The sequence below is a fragment of the Musa acuminata genome, chromosome BXJ2-2, assembly GCF_036884655.1.
Source record: "Musa acuminata AAA Group cultivar baxijiao chromosome BXJ2-2, Cavendish_Baxijiao_AAA, whole genome shotgun sequence".
In the NCBI taxonomy this organism is placed as follows: domain Eukaryota; kingdom Viridiplantae; phylum Streptophyta; class Magnoliopsida; order Zingiberales; family Musaceae; genus Musa; species Musa acuminata.
Window position 1 is genome coordinate 237501 of NC_088339.1, and position 19457 is coordinate 256957.

Consider the following 19457-nt stretch of genomic DNA (forward strand, 5'->3'; position numbering starts at 1 on the left):
GGATGGTTGGCTTCCTTAGCATTTCTGCGAGCGCCCACTCGATTATGACGGAGGATGTATCAGTTCCGGCGATAAACATATCCTACAAGATATAAGGAGTTGCAGAGGTAATGGTATTTTGTTAGTCAACTGAATAAGCAGTAAAGAAGGAAAGGATTGGGAAAGAAAGAATAAAGAAGAAATAAACTGTGACCAAAGAACCGTAATTTGACCAAAGAACCATAAATGATATAGCAGTCAGTCTCTCTCTATATACTATAGTGATGAGGGGGAGTACGGAGAGCTCACAGAGATAAAGGCCTTGATGTTGACGTCAGAAAGCGACACGCCATCGGCGTCCACTCTGTTAGCCATCACAAGATCCACCACGTCCGGCCTCCCCTTGCGCTCGTGCGCCGTCGCCTCGTGCTCCGCCAAGAGAGCCGTGATCAGAGCGTCTATCTTGATATGCAGCTGACGCATGTGCCGCTGCACCCCCTGCACGTCCATCCACGCGATCGCCGGCACGAAGTCGCCGATGTTGAACTTCCCCGACCACGTCAGCAGCTCCGTGATCGCGTCCTTGAACTGGTTCGACTCCTCCCCCTGCGATTCGAACACCCGCCGCGAAAGCAGCACCTGCCCGATGATGTTGGCGTTGGCGCACACCAGTGCCTCCGACACCGCCACCGCCACGGGCCGCGAGTTCCGGCTCGACTCGAGCATGGAGCGGAGGACGCGACCGATCTCGTCGCGGCGAATCGGTGCCCAGTCGGCCAGCGCCTTGCTGCCGAGGAAGTGGAGGTTACAGAGCTTGCGGAAGAGCTTCCAGCGAGGCCCGTAGTCGGCGAACACGAAGTTCTGGCAGTCGTAGGTGACGTCCTTCCGGCTGATGGCGAAGGGGCGGTTGGCGAACTGAAGGTCGAGCCCCTTGAGAAAGGAGCTGGCAGAACTGGCGGAGGAGGCGACCACGACCCCTCCGGTGCCCATCTTGAGGTACATAATGGGGCCGTAACGTACGGCGAGGCTAGCGAGCGAGGCGTGGGGCATCGGGCCGATCTGCGGTAGGGAGCCGAGGATTGGGATGCCCGCTGGACCAGGAGGGAGCGGGAGCCGGCGGATGGATTGGAGTCTGCGGCGGAGGAGAAGGTGGACAAGGACGCTTAAGAGGATGCCGGCGACGAGAACAATATCGAGAGCCATGGAGATGCGCCGGTGGTGCGTCTACTAAGTGGACAGAATGAGAGGTGAGACCGGTAGTTGGGTGTTGTCTTGCAGATTTATAGAGAGAAGTGCACACAATGGGATCTCACCAACAAATCCCACGAAACCACCAAACACTCTCCATATGAAAACAACACGATCTACAAAAGGAGATAAAAATTGCATCATCACTCTAAAAATTGCATCATCATCACTCTAAGAGAGATAAAAAAGGACATTGCTTTTAAAAAAAGGCTCCAAGTTTAATCGGTAAGTGCACCCAAATGAAGGTTAGGAGAGAAAAAGACTTTTGGTGACTGAGTGTCAATTGTAGGTTCTTTTTCTTGCGTGGTGTCTAATTTGACCTGAGTAAATATAGTTCCAACAGTCCATCCAAAAAAAAAAAAACAAAAACCAGCAAATATAGTAACTCCCGAAATTCAGAAAACAAGCGAATTCCTACATAATCCCAAGCTGAGAGGATCGAAATTTGTAATTTGGTACATCCAAACTATATCATCATGCACTGATACAAGTTAAGACTTGGATCGATGCGATATTAGTTCATATCGATGCACCAATACTTGATAAATTAATATATTTTAAAATAAAAAAAAATTAAATTTTTTTTTGAAAGGTTAAATTTAATATAGAGATCGTGATGATACCAATCCTATATTGAGTGATACCCACATTACATCGCATAGTTATATTACCGGACATGGGTTCGATACCGGTATATAGTTCCATTTACCTTAATCTGCATTCATTAAATATCATCCATATAGAATCGTACTTGTCAATATTGCAAACCATAGAAAAGGTTATTCCTTTAATCTCTAGGGCAATCTAAAGGACCATGTTGCAAACCATAGATAACATTGTTCCTCTTACCTCAGATGCAATCTAAAGGACTCCGTGATCAATTTGTCCCGTAATCACATCTTAAAGTTAATAAAGAACCAGCATTAGCTAAAAACACAAAATCTGAAATTTTGAACCTAATCATATTTAAAGAGAATATTATACTAATTAGATCATTCATCTTATTTTTCCATGAAGCAGCAGCAGAAGACTGTTTAGCAAAAAAAAAAAAGTAATTTTCATTTTGGTATATATATATATATATATTTATATATAACCATTCATCACTTATCAATATTTCGAAAAAAAAAAAAAAACACACCACAGTTTAATCAATCTACATACAACACTTTATCAAATTTGGAAGATGACAACAAACTCTAATCCATATAGTGGAAACAATTGGGAATACACGTAACCCTTAATTTGTCAGTTACAAAGACATAAATCATATATATAGAATATTATGACCTGCACCAATTTTATGAGAACTTCAAATGCTAATCAAACTACTACTAACTTCGAACAACTTCCCCTCATTGCACCAAAGAGGATGTGACCCATAGCAAGGAAGAATTATTTATTGATATCTATAAGTTATGTATCTCAAGATTTTGGTGAGTGTAAGAGACACATAGGAAGACACGTTTTAGAGAAGATTTATTAAAGAGTTCTTTAGGGATTAATTTAATAAAAATATTCCTTATATTATTTTCTCATCATATAATATATAATTTGATTTTATTTGTGAAGGTAACGAAAAAGCATAGAACAATATAAATTGTCTATCAACTTTATAATATATTTTTTACTCATTAATTTATGAATTTTTTTATTTTAAGGTTTTTCTCTCTCCCAATATATTTAAAGGCACACCATCTTGAAACATAAGTCCTATTGTAAACCTCATCAAAAAAGTATAATATTTCTTTCGTCCAAGAAAGCAGCTTGCATTAATTTCTTATTCAATCAATTTGCAGTTGTTTTTGTGATACGTTTGTGTAGGACAGTGAAGCAAAAAAGGGTACAAAATCAGCAAAAGTTGGAATGATTTGTGACTTCAGTAAGTAGAGTTTATTGATCTTAAAAAGCAGCTTTACCACTTCTAAAGAAATCCAAAAACAACTGCAGTACTCTCTAATGTTAATTATAGATCAACCAACACTAGAAAGATTCGATGTTGAACCATCTAAATCTAATTCTTGTTCTTTATTTCGAGAAAAAGTTAACCACCATGCCCCACAAATTCTTATCATCAATACTTAGAAAGCTTGACCCAGCCAATAAAGAAGCGTTGACCAGATTTCTACTCGAGAAGATGTGACCAAGCTACCAAGATATGAAAGAAGAATACACATTCATCAGAAAATTCAATTGATCATTATATATATATATATATAGTAATAATAAAAATAAAAATATGAAATCCTACCTTAGCCATATATGTGAGGTACGAATGAAACTAGGAGTAGAGTGTTACATGACCATTGTAATCTTAATCTTTTACCAAGTTAAGGCTTCATTTTTTATTACCAAGATGATTGATTGAGTTGATCCTTGGCCTTGAAGAGTGAGAAAGGATATGAGTCATTTTGTGTGATTGAATAGGAAGAAGAGAACTTGAGGAGAGATTAGGAGGAAGAAGGTGAAAAAGGGTTATGAATAAGGTTTAAAGGCAGAAAAAAGAGGGTTAGAGGAGGGAGAAGTCAGTTAGAGGAGGGAAGAGGGTTTTGGTGAGGTGTTAAGAGGGGTTTAGGATAGTTTTACCACTAACCCTAGACTTAAAGGACTTGGGTTGGGTTGTTGGTGATAGTACCACTAACCTGAGCAGTGCTATTGCCTTTAGATAGAGTATACCGGCGATAGTAACACTAGTCCAATAGTGTTACCGTCGTGCCCCTATTTTTTTATTAAATTCCATACAAAATGATATAAAAAATTATTCATTCAGGTTTAATAAGTCTAATTCCCTTCTAATAAAATTAAATTATTTCTCATTCAATGGTTTAGTAAAAATCCAAAGTCCACTAGTTGATGTTTTGTATTAATAAAATCCAAAGGTATATCATGATTATTCATAATGAAATGATATCTAATATCAATATACTTAGTTTGAGAATGTTAAATAAGATTCTTTGATAAGCAAATTATACTAGTATTGTCATATTTTATATGGATATTTTTTAAGTAGAGTCCATAATCTATTAAAATATTTTTTATCTAAATTATCTATACATAACATACACCTGCCGTAACGTATTTAAGTTCATATATAGATAGTGCGATAGAATTTTGCTTCTTAGATGACTAAGAAACAAGTGCATTATCTAGGAACTGACAAATTTCAAAGGTATTTTTTCTATTCTATATCCTACAAAGTCAGCATCAATATAAGTAATCAAATTAAAATCTTTAAATTTAGAATCCTATAATTAGAGATACTGAAAACACAGTTTTAATTAAATGTGTTCGGTGGATTGACCTAACACATGGGCCACAAAAAGATTTAGTATTAATTAAAGTTTTAATTTAAATAAAATTAAAGTAAAACATTGGAAGAATAATTTATATTGAGTTGTATTATAAACAACTAGTGTGCTAGGTAAAGAACATAGTTTTTGGAATAATTATCCATAACTTAGTCCTAAACTTGAATACAACAAGGAATTTATTTGAATCCAAGCTATACTAGGAGCTTTAGCTATTAAGGCTTTGTATTTTCAAAAGGTTGCATTGCATGAATATAGAACAGAGAGAGAACATAGTAGAGAGATTTGAGTGTTGTTCAAAATCTGCCTTTTTCTACACACATCTCCTTTTCTTTTTTATTTTGTTATTGTTGATTCATTAAATTATCTACTTGATATTGATTTAATTTATTTGATCTTATAAGGACTTATGTGATTAAATTCAAGTTTTTATTTTTATTTTTGTTTCAAATTGATCAAATTGTTTCATCTGATATGATTTGACTATTTTTTGTAATGTAACTTGAAGAACTTATTTGCAGTATAAATAATCTATTCATAAACATTTTATTGGAGTTCAGATGTATTTGCCAACTTGGAGTACTGTATATTTTACCATTGGATATTCACTCTTGATGAAATTTGTATAGTTAATTTTGGTTACTAATCTAATCATTTTGAATAAAATTAAATTAAAAAAATAAAATAGTCTAAAAATTTCCTTAAATTGGATAAAATTAAAAAGGACCTAATTTCATATTTTTTAAAGGGTTGAAATAAATATAAAATACCTATTTTAATGGCCTAAAAATAAAAAAATGGTCATTTAGGCCTTTTAAAGTTATTTTCAATGTTTCTTTAAAATTTTAAATTTTTTTATATGTTAGACATGAGTTACACTTGTTATGACTGTTTCAGCACTAAGAGAGTGGGAGGGAGTGAATTAGTGCTTATGAAAAATCACGTCAGTTTGAAAATCTTTATTCGATAAAGCCCATATTGAAAAGATGAGTTTAACTGAAATGTTTGTAAGCATAGTGGGAGCAGTAAGCAAGTAAATCAGTTAGCAATATAAATAAAAAGTTTGAAGGAAATACAAACCTATTTTATAGTGGTTCGATCGTCGTGACCTATATCAGACTTAGCTAGAATTGTCTAAGTCGTGAGGCACCCTTGTGGCAAAGACGCAAACTTAGCTTGAGTTATCTAAGTCGCGAAGCACCCTTGCGCCAACTTCTCGGACTTAGCTGAGATTGCCTAAGTCATGAGGCGCCCTTGCGACATATACATCCGCAAAGGTTCAGCTTAGTTACAACTTCGTATAAGTCCCCAAGGACCTGTAAAATAGAAAGTTGATTAGATTAAAAATGAGCAACGAACAAGTCCCGGCATCTCGCGAAGAGGGAAGCTTTACAAGCAATTCAGCAAGCACCTTGAGTGCACAAGAGAAAAGAGAGAAAATAGGAAAATAAGGACTTTAGAAGGTTGAACGAACAATTACAAGTCCACAAACAACTGTTCACTGGGTGCCGGGCACGAAAGAAAGTTCCGGTCAAGTTAATATGCGAACTTATGAAGAGTTTTTCAACGCCCGACGATATACCGAAGCCCCATCTAGTCCTATGCCACCTGGGGGGTTCTAGGGTGCTGAGATGGCTGATGTTTTGGGTGCTACTGTGGGTTACAGAAAATAGCCCGCAACATGCGAAAATGGAGCCATTTTGGGGCTTTTTGGCCTGGCGCGGTGAGCAATCGCACTGCAGCACTGTAACCTATTCGAACATATATTTTTACAGGCAAAACACACAAAATCAAGGTAAAACAAGCTGTCATATTTCCGTTCAAGTATGTAAAAGTGACGAACGGTATGTTGAATGAAGTTGTTACGAGTGCACGATGACCATTCGTGACATTGTCCCCCATTTAAATTGTCGACGCCCTCATCGACACTTGTTAGTAATTGTTGATGATTGCTTCTTCATATCGTAGGGCATCTTCGGGCTCCCAACTGATTTTAGTTCGGGGAAGCTTTCACCACTTCACCAAGTACTCGGTCTGCTCAACTCCATTTGGTAGCTTTATCTTGCGATCCACTAGAATGGTTTCAACTCGCTTCTCGTAGGAGGCTCTGGTGGGGGGTAGCCGAGTTGGAACATTTCGGGAAGCATCTTGTGGATCTGAGTGGTAGGCATTCAAGTTGTTGGCATGAAAAATATTATGAATTTTAAGCAACGCAGGCAACTATAACTAGTAGGAGAGGTTGTCCACCCTATTGATAATTAGGAAAGACCCTTCATACTTATGCACTAATCCTTTGTATACTTTGTTCCTAAAGAATTAGAGTGATGCTGGTTGGAGTTTCACCAACACCAAATTGCCGACTTTGAACTCTTGCGGTCGCCTTCCCAAGTTAGCCCACTTCTTTATGTTTTTGGCTGCCTTCTCTAAGTAGGCTCACGCAATATCTGCATTTCGGTACCATTCTTTTGCAACATGATACATTGATAGACTACTCCTAGAATACTCGATAGCCAAGGTGTAAGGAGTTGACGATTGTTGTCCTGTAATGATCTCGAAGGGGCTCTTGTTGGACGCAGAGCTCCACTGCAAGTTATAGGAGAATTGGGCTATGTCCAATAGCTTCACCCAATCTCGTTGGTTAGCACTCACATAGTGCCGAAGGTATTGCTCGAGGAGCGAGTTTGTCCTTTCGGTTTGGTCATATGTTTGGGGGTAGAGGCTTGTGGAGAAGTATAACTTAGACCCCAACAATTTGAATAGCTCGGTCCAGAATCGTCCTAGGAACTGAGTGTCTCGATCACTAATGATATTATGCATGACTCCCCAATACTTCACCACATTCTTTATCATTAGCTTGGCCGCCTCCTCTATTGAATAGTGTAGGAGTGCAGCAATGAAAGTTGCATATTTTAAAAATCGATCGACCACCACGAGTATCGATCCGAGTCCTCTTACTACCGGCAAGCTTAATATGAAGTCCAAAGAAATGTTCTCCATGGCCTCTCTAGTACAAGCAACGACTCCAAAAATCCCATTGGCTTCTGCTGCTCCACCTTATCTTGTTGGCAAATGAGGCATGCTCGAACATATTCCTTCACATCAGTCCTCATCTTCGGCCAGTAGAAGGCCCTCTCCACGAGAGCCAAAGTTCTATAAATCTCAATTCATAAATAAATCTTAATTCATAAATATCAAGTGAAAGAATTAAGATTCTTTTGGATGAATCTCTTTTTTAGTGAAAGGAAAAAATCTTGATTCATAGATAAATTTCAAGTTGTAATCAAAAGAACAATCATGATTCATTTGGATAATTTTCTTCTTTAGTAAATGGTAAAAAGAAACAAAAGAGATCAAATAAAAGATCTTGATTCAAAAAAAAATCTCAAATATCAAATATCAAATATCAAGAAATCAAGATCATGATTCATAAAAAAATTTTCAGTATCAAGTGTAAGATTTAGATAAAAATCATTCAAATCATCAAATTATCATAATCATTTAAAGAGATTCAGAATGATATAAATAGATTTTTCAATCTCTTATTAAAAATAGATAGGATAGAGAATTAAAAAAAAAAATGCATTCCTTTTTTGTTTCAATTTGTGTGATGCCCTAGTCTTTGGTACAAAAGCATTACAAAACACAATTTGCTTCTTACAAGGTATTAACATATAATTATCATGATTAATTTTTTAATTTTTTAAAATCACTAGAAAGAGAAGCATAATCCCCTTTTTTTTATATTTTATGTTTCTTACTAATTTAAAAATAACTCATGAAATGCGTTAAGTAATTTCATAGTAAAGTAAATGGGTTTTGGTTGAGTCACTTACTTCTTTGTCGAAAGCCACCAAAACGTAGTTCGCAATCTCGTCTTCGGATGCACTCATTTCGTCCCATGTCGCCTTGAATGCTTTCTTCTTTTTTGACAACTTTATCTTCAGTTTTGTACACTCATCTTTGGAGTGCCTCAGCTTATTACATTCATAATAAGTGAATGTGTCATTTTTTAGTTCATTTTTAGATTCTTATTTTATGAATTTTTTAAATTTTCTTGTCAAAAGTTTAAAGTCATCATCACTTGAGCTTTTACTTGAATGACCTTCTTTTGTTCTAAGTGTCAAATCCTTCATGTTCTTTGAAATATTATTTTCAAGTTCATCATGTGCTATACAAGTCATTTAATATGTTATTAATGAATCGATGAGTTTTTCTAATGAAAAATTATTTAAGTCATTTGCCTCTTGTATTGTAGTTACTTTCAAATCTCAATTTTTAGAAAGAGATTATAAAATTTTATTAACAAGTTCAAGATTCAAAAAAACTTTTATCAAGTACTTTCAAATCATTGACGACATCCGTAAAACAAGTATACATATCTCCAATGATTTTGCTTGGTTTCATTCAAAATAACTCAAAACTATGCATCAAAAGATTAATTTTAGACTCTTTAACTCTATTTTTACCTTCGTAAGTTACTTCTAGTATATGCTAAATTTCATGTGCAGCTTTGCATAAAGAAATACGATTAAACTTATTTTTGTTTAAAGTACAAAATAGAGCATTCATAGCTCTAGCATTTAAAGAAAAAGTCTTCTCCTAATCATTCAATTTATTTATTGGTTTGGAAGACTCTTGAAAATCACTTTCAATAATATTCCATAAATCGAAGTTCATAGAAAGCAAGAAAATCCGCATTCAAGTTTTTCAATTGTGTAGTCCATCCCATTGAATATTGGAGGATGAATAATAGAGTGACCCTCTTAATTGTCAATAAAAGAAATTCTCTTATATGTTAAACCAATCGAGAAAAACTTGGCTTTGATACCAATTGTTAGGACCGTATTGACACTAAGAGGGGGAGGAGGGGGTGGGGGGTGAATTAGTGCTTATAAAAAATCACCTCGATTTGAAAATCTTTATTTGATAAAGCCCGTAACGGAAAGATGAGTTTAACTTAAAACATTCATAAATATAGTGAGAGTAGTAAGCATCAGTTAGCAATATAAATAAAAAGCTTAAAGGAAATGTAAACCAATTTAATATTGGTTCGGTCGTCGTGACCTACATCCACTCTCGATTCCGTTTCACTCGTGGCCATCGACTTTTACTACTAATCTTTTTTCAATGAGCAAAGATCAACTACCCTCTTACAACTCTTTCTTCTTTTCACATGCTTAGGAGAGAACATTTACACCTCTCTATTAGACCTCATTCTCCCTTAGAAAACTTCTAACTCTAGGAGAAAGAGACTCTAAATCCTAAGAGAGTTTGCAATACTTTTTGCCTTAAGTATTTTTTCCCCTTTCCATCGTAATTCTTACTTATCTAAGCAGGAATAGTTGGGGTATTTATAGACCCAAAATGACTTCAAAAATGGATCTAAAAAAGATATCATCCTGGGTATCCCAAGTCTTGGTGGTACCACCACTTGTGCTGGGCGGTACCGTTGCCTATAGCATTGCCACTGGACGGTACCACCGCTTAGGTCAGTTATGGGTCATTGAATAGGCATTCCACTTGGCCCAAAATAGCCCCAATTCAGGCCTAGTTGGCCCATAATTGAGTGGGTATTATTTCACCCCAATACCGATTTAATTAGGCCTAAACTAATACGATCTAGACGTAATTGATTACAAACGTGAATCCTATATTGTTCGGCATGTCATTGGTTCATCCGACGCTTCGTCCGATCCTTCGGTGTATCGTCCTCTCCTTCGACGTATTGCCTAATCGACATGTTGACTCCCATAACTTTTGATCTCCTTGACGCAATGTCCGATCCTTCAACTCGATGTCCAAACTCACGATACAAAGCCTTTTGCCATCACGTCGATCGATCCTCTAGATCAATGTCCAATCTTCTGACATGTTCCACTTTGGCCCAACATTAATTCTTCCTGTTTTAATTGTCTTTCCTGATCGATGCTAGTCCTATGTCACTCAAAACGCAGATTAGATCATAACATTATCAATTGGTTTCATCATCAAAATCTAATATTCAACACATTTTTGGAATATGTTCAATGTGAGTTATATTATTTTTAAATATGGTCATAATTTTTTTTAAAAAGTGCCCAAAAATAGTATAACCCACTAAAAAACAGTGTAATTCAGGTCTTGATTTTTTTTGTTGGTGTCTATAACACTTCAAAAAATCTTCAATAATTATATTCAAGTGGTTTTTGAACCAAAGTTATGGTAAATTAACTTTAAATTAGGTAAAATTAAAAAAAGACCCAATTTCATATTTTAAAGGATTGAAATAAATAAAAATAGTTATTTTAATGACTAAAATATAGGAAAAATGGTCCTTTAGGCCTTTGTAATTTTTTGTGCAAGGTTTTTTAAAAGTTTTAAGAATTTTTGGAAAAGATGGAATGTGAATTACAGTCTTTAAATAGTTTCCCAAAAGCAGTGTATCTCATTCAAAAATAGTGTAACAAAGGTCTTCAAAAAATTTTTGAGGCCTTAAGATCTTAGAGAAACTTCTATAATAATATTCAAGTGGTTTTTATCCTAGAGGAGAGGTAAATTCACCTTGAACTTGGTAAATAAAAAAAACATAATTTTGTATTTTTAAAGGGATATAATATAAATAAAAAGATCAAATTTTAATGACTCAAAAATAAAAATATTAATCATTTAGGCCTTTGTAAGTTATTTATAAAGTTTTCTGAAAATTTAAAAAAATTAGAATCAATATTTATCATCTGTTGATATATTTAATGACTTTAATGTAATTCATCTAAAATATACAAATAGTATCATTATATTATGTTTTAATATTTAATAATATGAATTTTTAATTATAATTTTATATAATATTTTATTTTTAAGATTAGTTTTATAATTAAATTATAATTTTAATATAAATAATGATATATTAAAATTATTTGATTTTATTGACTATTATTAGTTTAGGACCCTTCTAATATTTAAATAGATCGGTGTAATGTATGTTTCGTTTGGGTTTGGTTTAGAGGAAGGAGAAAAAAATGAGCTTGGGGGAAAAAATAAAGATAGGGGCGTTCTGTGTGAAATAGTAAAAAAGATAAGGGTTTTTCTAGGAAATTAACCCAAATATAATTCCCACACAAAGTTGGTGATACTGTTCAAAAAATCCAAAAATCTCCAAGTATAGATTTAAGAATACAGCGCAAAGCTCGAGTCAGCTTCATATTCCTCGGAGTCAATCGGGTATATCTAAAAAATTTCACAAGTTTGGGGTCAATCTCCTCATTCTTAAGCATCCTCCAACGACCAGATCAAATCCCTGCAAATGTAGATCCATGTTCTATATATATTTTGAAATTAAATGTTTGTTGAGATAAAGTTCTGATTCTTGTCCAAGTTTGAAAATAGATATTTCATCTTGAAAAAAATTCTACTATGTGTTGGGATAAATTCTTTACTCATAAGTTTCCAATGTGACGATCCAAACAAAAGGATGCATCAATGGTAAGTCACGCTTGACTAAATTATTTATATTCCAAGACGTGATCGTCCTCAATCTTGTACGTGTTCAAGATATGCCTCTAGCAAAGCGAGAGAAAATTCCTCTTATAAGTTGAATTTGACGGGAGATAATTCTGATCAAACATATCTTCATCGTAAGTCACCACAAGGGACATATAGAAAACTTCACAACTGTTCTTTTAATTTGATCGCAACATGATAAAAATACATCAGCAGAAAGTTTTTATTCTGATCAACTGCCTTTACTAATGAGACCATGATAATAAGCCTTCTTCTATGTCAATTCACCGACATGCATATATCATCCCACCTTATTTTTTAGGTTGTGTATAATATACCTAATGCATATTATACATGTTTAACCTACACAGATCACATATAGGCACTTTCGAGGAGGCGTGGGCTAACTACAGCCTCGAGAGGCACTGCCTTCGGAAGCGCGGCGCCAAATTTCTCCTTCATGTCGAGCTCCTCGACGTCATCGGCAAGCTTCCAATGAAATGAGTGCAACAAAGACCCGAGCCCATATTGTAGCATGATGAGACCTGCATGCATTCCCACGCAGATCCTTCTCCCGGCGCCGAAAGGTATCAGCTCGAAGTCGTTCCCCAGTGGCTCAATCTTGGCGGTTCTACCGCTTAAGAACCTCTCCGGCTTGAACTCCAGGGGATGCTCCCACACGTCGGGGTCTCTCCCAATGGCCCATACGTTGACTATGAGCCGTGTGTTTGGGGGGATGTGGTAGCCGTCCACCTCGCATGCTTCGAAGGTGTAGTGTGGGAGGCTGAGCGGCGTGGAAGGGTGCAATCGTAATGCCTCTTTGCAGATGGCTCGTAAGTAGGGAAGGCTTGGTATGTCAGACTCTGCAAGCCTACGGTTCTTCCCGATTACTTGGTCCATCTCATCTTGAACTCGCTGCAGGATGGTTGGGTTCCTTAGCATTTCTGCGAGCGCCCATTCGATTATGATGGATGATGTATCAGTTCCGGCAATAAACATATCCTGCCAGGAGAAGAAGTTGCTGAGGTATTGGTGTGGTAGCAAACATGCATGATGAACTTGTTAAACAGGAGAGCCTCCGATAAAGTACGCATTAGGGTAATATCTTTTCCCCTCCAGGGAGAATCTTATCTGACTCAAATATTGGTGCCATAATCGAGCAGACAACATAGGAATTCATGCGGAACTCATCTGTTTACGTTTTGTAGCTCTCTATCTATATGTATATCTAGTGCTGGTTTGGTTGCAGGATCCAACACTTGTTCTGAGAGGGTATGCACCATCATTCTTGGTCAAATGAGAACGATGACTGATAGAGAAAACAGGAGGACCGTTTTGGAGATGGAGGTCAATAGAATTCGCGGACGTCGCTAATTGGCTGTCCGTAGCGAAGAAGAGGGGGAAGGAGAGAGAGGGAAAGAGAGCTCACAGAGATAAAGCCCTTTATGTTGACATCAGAAAGCGACACCCCATCAGCGTCAACCCTGTTGGCCATCACAAGATCCAGCACGTCCGGCCTCCCCTCGCGCTCGTGCGCCGTCGCTTCGTGCTCCGCCATGAGCGCCGTGATCAGAGTGTCTAACTTCACATGCACCCGGCGCAGCTTCCGCTGCACTCCCTGAAGGTCCATCCACGCGATCGCTGGCACAAAGTCGCCGATGCTGAACTTCCCCGACCAAGCCAGCAGCTCCGTGATGGCGTCCTTGAACTGCTTTGATTCCTCTCCCTGCGATTCAAACACCCGCCGCGAAAGCATTACCTGCCCGATGATGTTGGCGCTGGCGCACACCATTGCCTCCGACACCATCACCGGCCGCGAGTTCCGGCTCGACTCGAGCATGGCGCGGAGCATGCGACCGATTTCGTCGCGGCGAACCGGCGCCCACATAGTCAGCGCCTTGCTGCCGAGAAAGTGGAGGTTAGTGAGCTTGCGGAGGAGCTTCCACCGAGGCCCGTAGTTGGCGAACACGAAGTCCTGGCCGTCGTAGGTGACGTCCTTCCCGCTGATGGGCGAGGGGCGGTTGGCGAACTGAAGGTCAAGCGCCTTGAGAAAGGAGCGGGCGGCGCCAGCGGAGCACGCAACTACGACCCCCGTAGTGCCCATCCTGAGGTACATGATGGGGCCGTAGCGCGCGGCGAGGTTAGCGAGGGAGGCGTGGGGCATGGGACCGATTTGCGGCAGCGAGCCGAGGATTGGGATGCCCGCTGGACCAGGAGGGAGCGGGAGCCGGCGGATGGAATGGAGTCTGCGGCGGAGGAGAAGGTGGACAAGAACGCTCAAGAGGATGCCGGCGACGAGAACAATATCGAGAGCCATGGAGATAGTGGTGGTACGTAGACGATGTTGTCAGAAGTGGGTCACTGATGCGTATATGTAGACAGAGAGCTAAGCACGGCAAGGAAATGCCTACGGATAGGCTGATGTCATGTTTGGTGGGTTCAGCGACAAACAGTTGCTTGATTGAAACCCACAAGCCACAAATTGTAGCATGAGAAATTGGTTCCAGCATAAATTATTAGATTGCTAGAGACATAAAATTTCAGAAAAAGGTAATATTGAATTTTAATTATTTTAATCACCTTCAGATTATAATGTTTTGCATCATACAAAAGACAATGAAAACAAAGAAAATACTATTAAAGATGAATTATTTGGGTTAAAAAGAGAGTTAGATAGAGATTTCTTAGTCCATCGTCATGTTTTTTGGTTGACTTTGTGGCCTTTGCTGTTGCATTTAGTTTGGTCTTTTTTTGTATGATGACTTAAATAAATGATATGAAGATTACAAATGACAAGCTATGGAAGATGGATTCAACCAAACTAAAACAGCAACACAAAATATACATAGTTCATAAAATGTTCAGTGTTCTCATTGAGTTGGTCAAATTTATCTGGTAATCAATTTCTATACATGACAATGGAAGTTATAGGTCAAACTTTGGAAGAGTCTCCACTGAGGTCAGCATCGTACTAAGCAGTTACCAACAGCCATTTCTTTCCATTGGTGCTGACATTTCCGAATCCAAAAAATATTTTTCCAAGATTTTATGTTTTGTTTATAGAGAGAATATTCCAACTGAGAATTTTCTCATAACTTTGATCGATTCACTTTATACATTATGTCGATTCAAAGCTACAAAAAATACATAGACAATCGTAAGGATGACTTTTCCTCTTTACCTCGACGAAAGGTGCCGCCACTGTTTTGTTTTTGAGTGACTTTTCTACTTAGACGGATAATTTTTTCTTTAGATCGTGCATTGACCAAGGATTCAGCTAAATCAAGTTTCTTTTAGTTGTTTTTAATAAAAGTTTTAAGTTTTTCTATATCTCTTACTTATTTGTTGTAAAAATTACAAGACTTTTTTATTATATTATGTCTAGTGTAACTTTTCCTATATATCCCAATTTTTATGATCTGATCAATTAATAACATATAACTATAATTAATAAAAAAATATTAAATATGATATTTATTATTGTTTATTAAATAATAATTATACAAATGCTAATAAGATTGCCAGCTACTCTGTATCAACCACATCATCACTTTCGAGGAAACATTATCCACATAAATTTTTCATAGGATTATGCAGTGTGACATCGAAAGAATTATATTTAAAGCTAAAAACTTGAATATTCTTTTTTTTTTAGGGCTATTAGCCTCTTGTCCTGTTGAATTTAGATGATCAAACTTACAGTTTGGAAACTAAACTTTGTTTTGGATTACAAGTTGCCAAGTTGTGTTGGTCCAAGTAGAAAGATTTGTTGTATCAAATTTAGAGTTTTTACTAACATTAAAAAAATTACATAAAATGATGTATATGACTTCTCATGTATAAACTCAAACAAGTTAAGATCCATCACTTATACCATAATAAACTAACCAACTCAGATGTGACTCAAATTTGGATGGTTGAACATGACAAAAAATAATAATTTATTTAACTCATCTATTTCTATATTACTCGATAAAAATAAGTAATTATGAAACTACATTATATAACATATGATGAATAAATTGATAGAATGAAGTGTAAAAGCAAAATCACATATCAATTAGCTTGATACACTGTCTATTTATACAGGTTGAAAAAGAGGATTTTCCTTAACTAAGCAACAAGATTTCGTTATGCAGTTGGAAAAATCTCATATGCTATGCGGTTGAGAAAATGTCATATGCTATCATGCCAATACAAGATTGAGCTCCTATCAAGGATATCAATCTTGGACCGATGCAACAAAAATAGTTTGTGGGTTAGAGGCTATTGAATCTCGTATTTTGATGATGAAACCACTTGATATGTGTTTATATTTTAATCTACGTTTTGAGTGACGTAGGATGCTCCGATCAGGATGAGACAATTAAAGCAGGAAAAATCATGTTGTGCCGGAGGAACATGTTAGAAGATTGGACGTCGGACTAATGGATCGGTCGACGTATCGACAGAATGCTTCGGGTCGTGGACTCGGGCATTGGGCCAAGAAGAGCGGGTATTGTGCCAAGGATATTGGAGTTGCGGAGTCAACTAGTCGATTGGGCAATAGGCCGCAGGAGAGGACGATGCGCCAAAGAATTGGACGAAGCGTCGAGGGACCAATGACATGTTGGACAACTTGGTTAATTGCTTAGGATTAATTGTCTCGATCGAAGTTTTGTTTTACATGTGCAGGATTAACTACGATGGAAGTAAGACATGTAGCAGGAGTTGCGCCGAAGTCAAGACTATGATCACGTTGGGAGTTTGAGAGTTCGACGGAAGTCCGAACGGTCGTCGGAGGTTTTGCGAGAACAAATCCGAGAAGTCCAGGAGTTTGCCGGAAGTCCGTAGGAGCATCACCAAGGGTTCATCGGATGATCGACGGAAGTTCGCCGGAAGCTTGCCGGAGGAAGCGATTAACGCACCAGAGCAAGTTGCAGTAAACGTCTTAAGAAAAATCGTAGTTAGCACGATGATTAAGTTAGAAATGGGAGGTGATCCCATTGACTTAATCTTGGGGCAATTGGGCCCTTAACAGACTCAAATTGGGCCGAATGGATCAGCCCATTCGGACCCAGATTTCTTGGCCAGAGGTGGCACTGCTTGGGTCGACGGTGGCACCGCCCAGGGCTCAGTCTCCGAGCTCTGGCTGGGCGGTGCAACCACCTCTTACAGAGGTGCAACCGCTTGAGCTCGGTCTCCGAGCTCTGGCAGGAGGTGCAACCGCCCCTAACAGGAGGTGGCACCGCCCAGAGGCTCAATCTTCGAGCTCTGCTAGGCGGTGCAACTGCCCCAGTCAAGCAGTGCAACCGCTAGGCCCCAGAATTCCGGGAGATGACAGTTTTGAGCTCCAAATTCAAACTAGTTTGGGGTCCCCTCCCATCCCTGGGTGGAAGACACAAGCACAGAGAGATTAAAAGAGAGAAAACGCTACTGCAATCTCTAGAATTTCCCTCCTTTAGCTTAAGTGTTAGAATTCTATTTAAGAGAGGAGAGTGAGTTCTTGTAAGGGTTGTCTCCTAAACCCAGTAAAAGGAGAAAAGGGGTGTAAGAAGGAGATTGATCTTCGCCTAGTAAAGGAAGATCGTTAGTGGATGCCGGTGGCCTCGACGAAAGAGGAATCAGAGGAGTGGATGTAGGTCACGATTGACCGAACCACTATAAACTCTCATCTTCTCTGGTTTGCATTTACTTTGAGCATATTATCTTTACTACAAACCTCCTCAATAGCTTACTGCCTTCTGCGCATTTATGATCGTGTTTCAAAGTTCAGTATTTTCCAAATCGGTGTTTAGACGTAAATCAGTTTTATCGTACGAACGCAGTTTTAATCATCGAAAGTTTTCCGCTACACTAATTCACCCCCCCCCCCCCCCCCCCCCCTCTTAGTGCTCCTGATCCTAACAGAGGCTACGTGAGTGAGTCTACTAGTTGATCAACCATATGTATATGAGAGACATGTAGTTGATATTTGACAACTTGATCTCGCACGAAGTGGAAGTCAATGACAATTTGTTTCTTGCATGAGTGGAGCACTTGATTGGCACATAAGTAGGTAGCTCCAACATTATCACAATATATTGTAGGAGTAAAGGTAGAGTTGACGTTGAGTTCCTTGAGAAGATTTGTAACCCAATTAAATTTAGTAATAGTGGTAGCGATGACATGATATTTAGCTTCAGTTGTAGACCGTACGACTATCTTTTGCTACTTAGAACTCCAATTGATTGGATTAGATCCAAGGAAGACAATATACCCTGATGTGTATATTCTATCATCAAAATTCTCCGCCCACTCAGCATCAGCAAAGGCATGGAGATGAAGTGAGGTGTGTTTGCGGAGAAAGAGGCTATGATTGAGGGTCCACTTAAGATACTGCAAAGTTTATTTAACCGCAGACCAATGTGTAGTAGAAGTTGATGTATGAATTGTGATAATTTATTAACTGCAAATGAGATGTTTGGATGGGTGAGAGCCAAGTACTTATAAGTATTGAATGAAATCCGTAGTAAGGCTTCTATTACATAACTTGAGTGATTTACTAGTAGAGTGGGGAGTTGTAACCGCTTTTGCATCCTGCATATTTGTCTTTGATAATAAATCTTGAATATACTTTCTTTGTGATAGGAAAAGACCTGAAGATGTAAATGTTTCTTCCACTCCTAGAAGGTAGCTCAAAGTTCCTAGATCTTTGAGGAAAAATCGATCGGCCAATTACTTTAGGAATACCTGAGTCTCTAAGGGATCATTAGCCCATTACAATAATATCATTCACATACACCAAAAGATATATTATGTTTTCATTTTGTTATCATAGGAATAATGAGGTATCAGACTTAGAGTTGATGAAACCAGTTGATGTCAGAAATTATCCAAGTTCAGTATATCTCTTGGAGCTTGACGGAGTCCATAAATGACTTTTTGTAGTTTGCAGATATGTTGCAGATAATGATAATGAACGAAGCCAAGGGGTTGCTGCATAAATACATCTTCAATTAGAGTCTCATGTAGAAAGGCATTATTAACGTCTAGTTGTCATAAGTGCCAGTTTTTTGAGATGGCCAAACTTAGGATAAACCAAATTATTGTGGGTTTAACAACGGGACTGAAAGTCTCTATGAAGTCAACTCCAGGTCATTGATAAAACTCTTTGGCTACTAGACATGCTTTATATCTAGCAACAGACCTCTTTGGGTTCCGCTTAATTCGAAAGTCCTATTTACACCCGATGATGTTTTATGTAAGATGAAAGAGTACAAGGGTCTATGTAGAGTTATAAAGGAGGACATCACATCCTTCACACATGACTTTACGCTAGTGTGGAGATTTTTGGGCTTGAGTAATTGTGGTAGGTTCACTGGTCTTAGGAGAGGATTTTATGATAGCATGTAGGTCGAGAACCTAATGTGGTTTATAGATACCACTTTTGGAGTGTGTTATCATTGGATGTCCAAGGGTTGT

General features: G+C 37.9%; 2 protein-coding genes across 2 annotated transcripts in view; both read right to left on the bottom strand.

The window, feature by feature from the left end:
* Positions 1-1232, bottom strand: part of LOC135605102 (flavonoid 3',5'-hydroxylase 2-like) — a 1908-nt gene extending 676 nt beyond the window's left edge. The window contains exons 1-2 of the mRNA XM_065094797.1: positions 289-1232; positions 1-82 (exon numbers count right to left, since the gene is read on the bottom strand). The exon at positions 1-82 is cut by the window's left edge and continues 676 nt beyond it. Coding sequence (XP_064950869.1) covers positions 1-82; positions 289-1182 — 976 coding nt within the window. The 5' untranslated portion in view covers positions 1183-1232. The remainder of the gene's footprint in view (positions 83-288) is intronic.
* An 11071-nt stretch (positions 1233-12303) lies between these two features.
* On the bottom strand, positions 12304-14331 carry LOC135604874 (flavonoid 3',5'-hydroxylase-like). The gene is made up of 2 exons (XM_065094529.1): positions 13444-14331; positions 12304-13016 (listed from the first exon to the last, which is right to left on the bottom strand). Exons 1-2 carry the CDS (start codon positions 14329-14331, stop codon positions 12387-12389), a joined length of 1518 nt encoding a protein of 505 aa, XP_064950601.1. The 3' UTR covers positions 12304-12386.
* Between the last annotated feature and the right edge of the window lie 5126 nt (positions 14332-19457).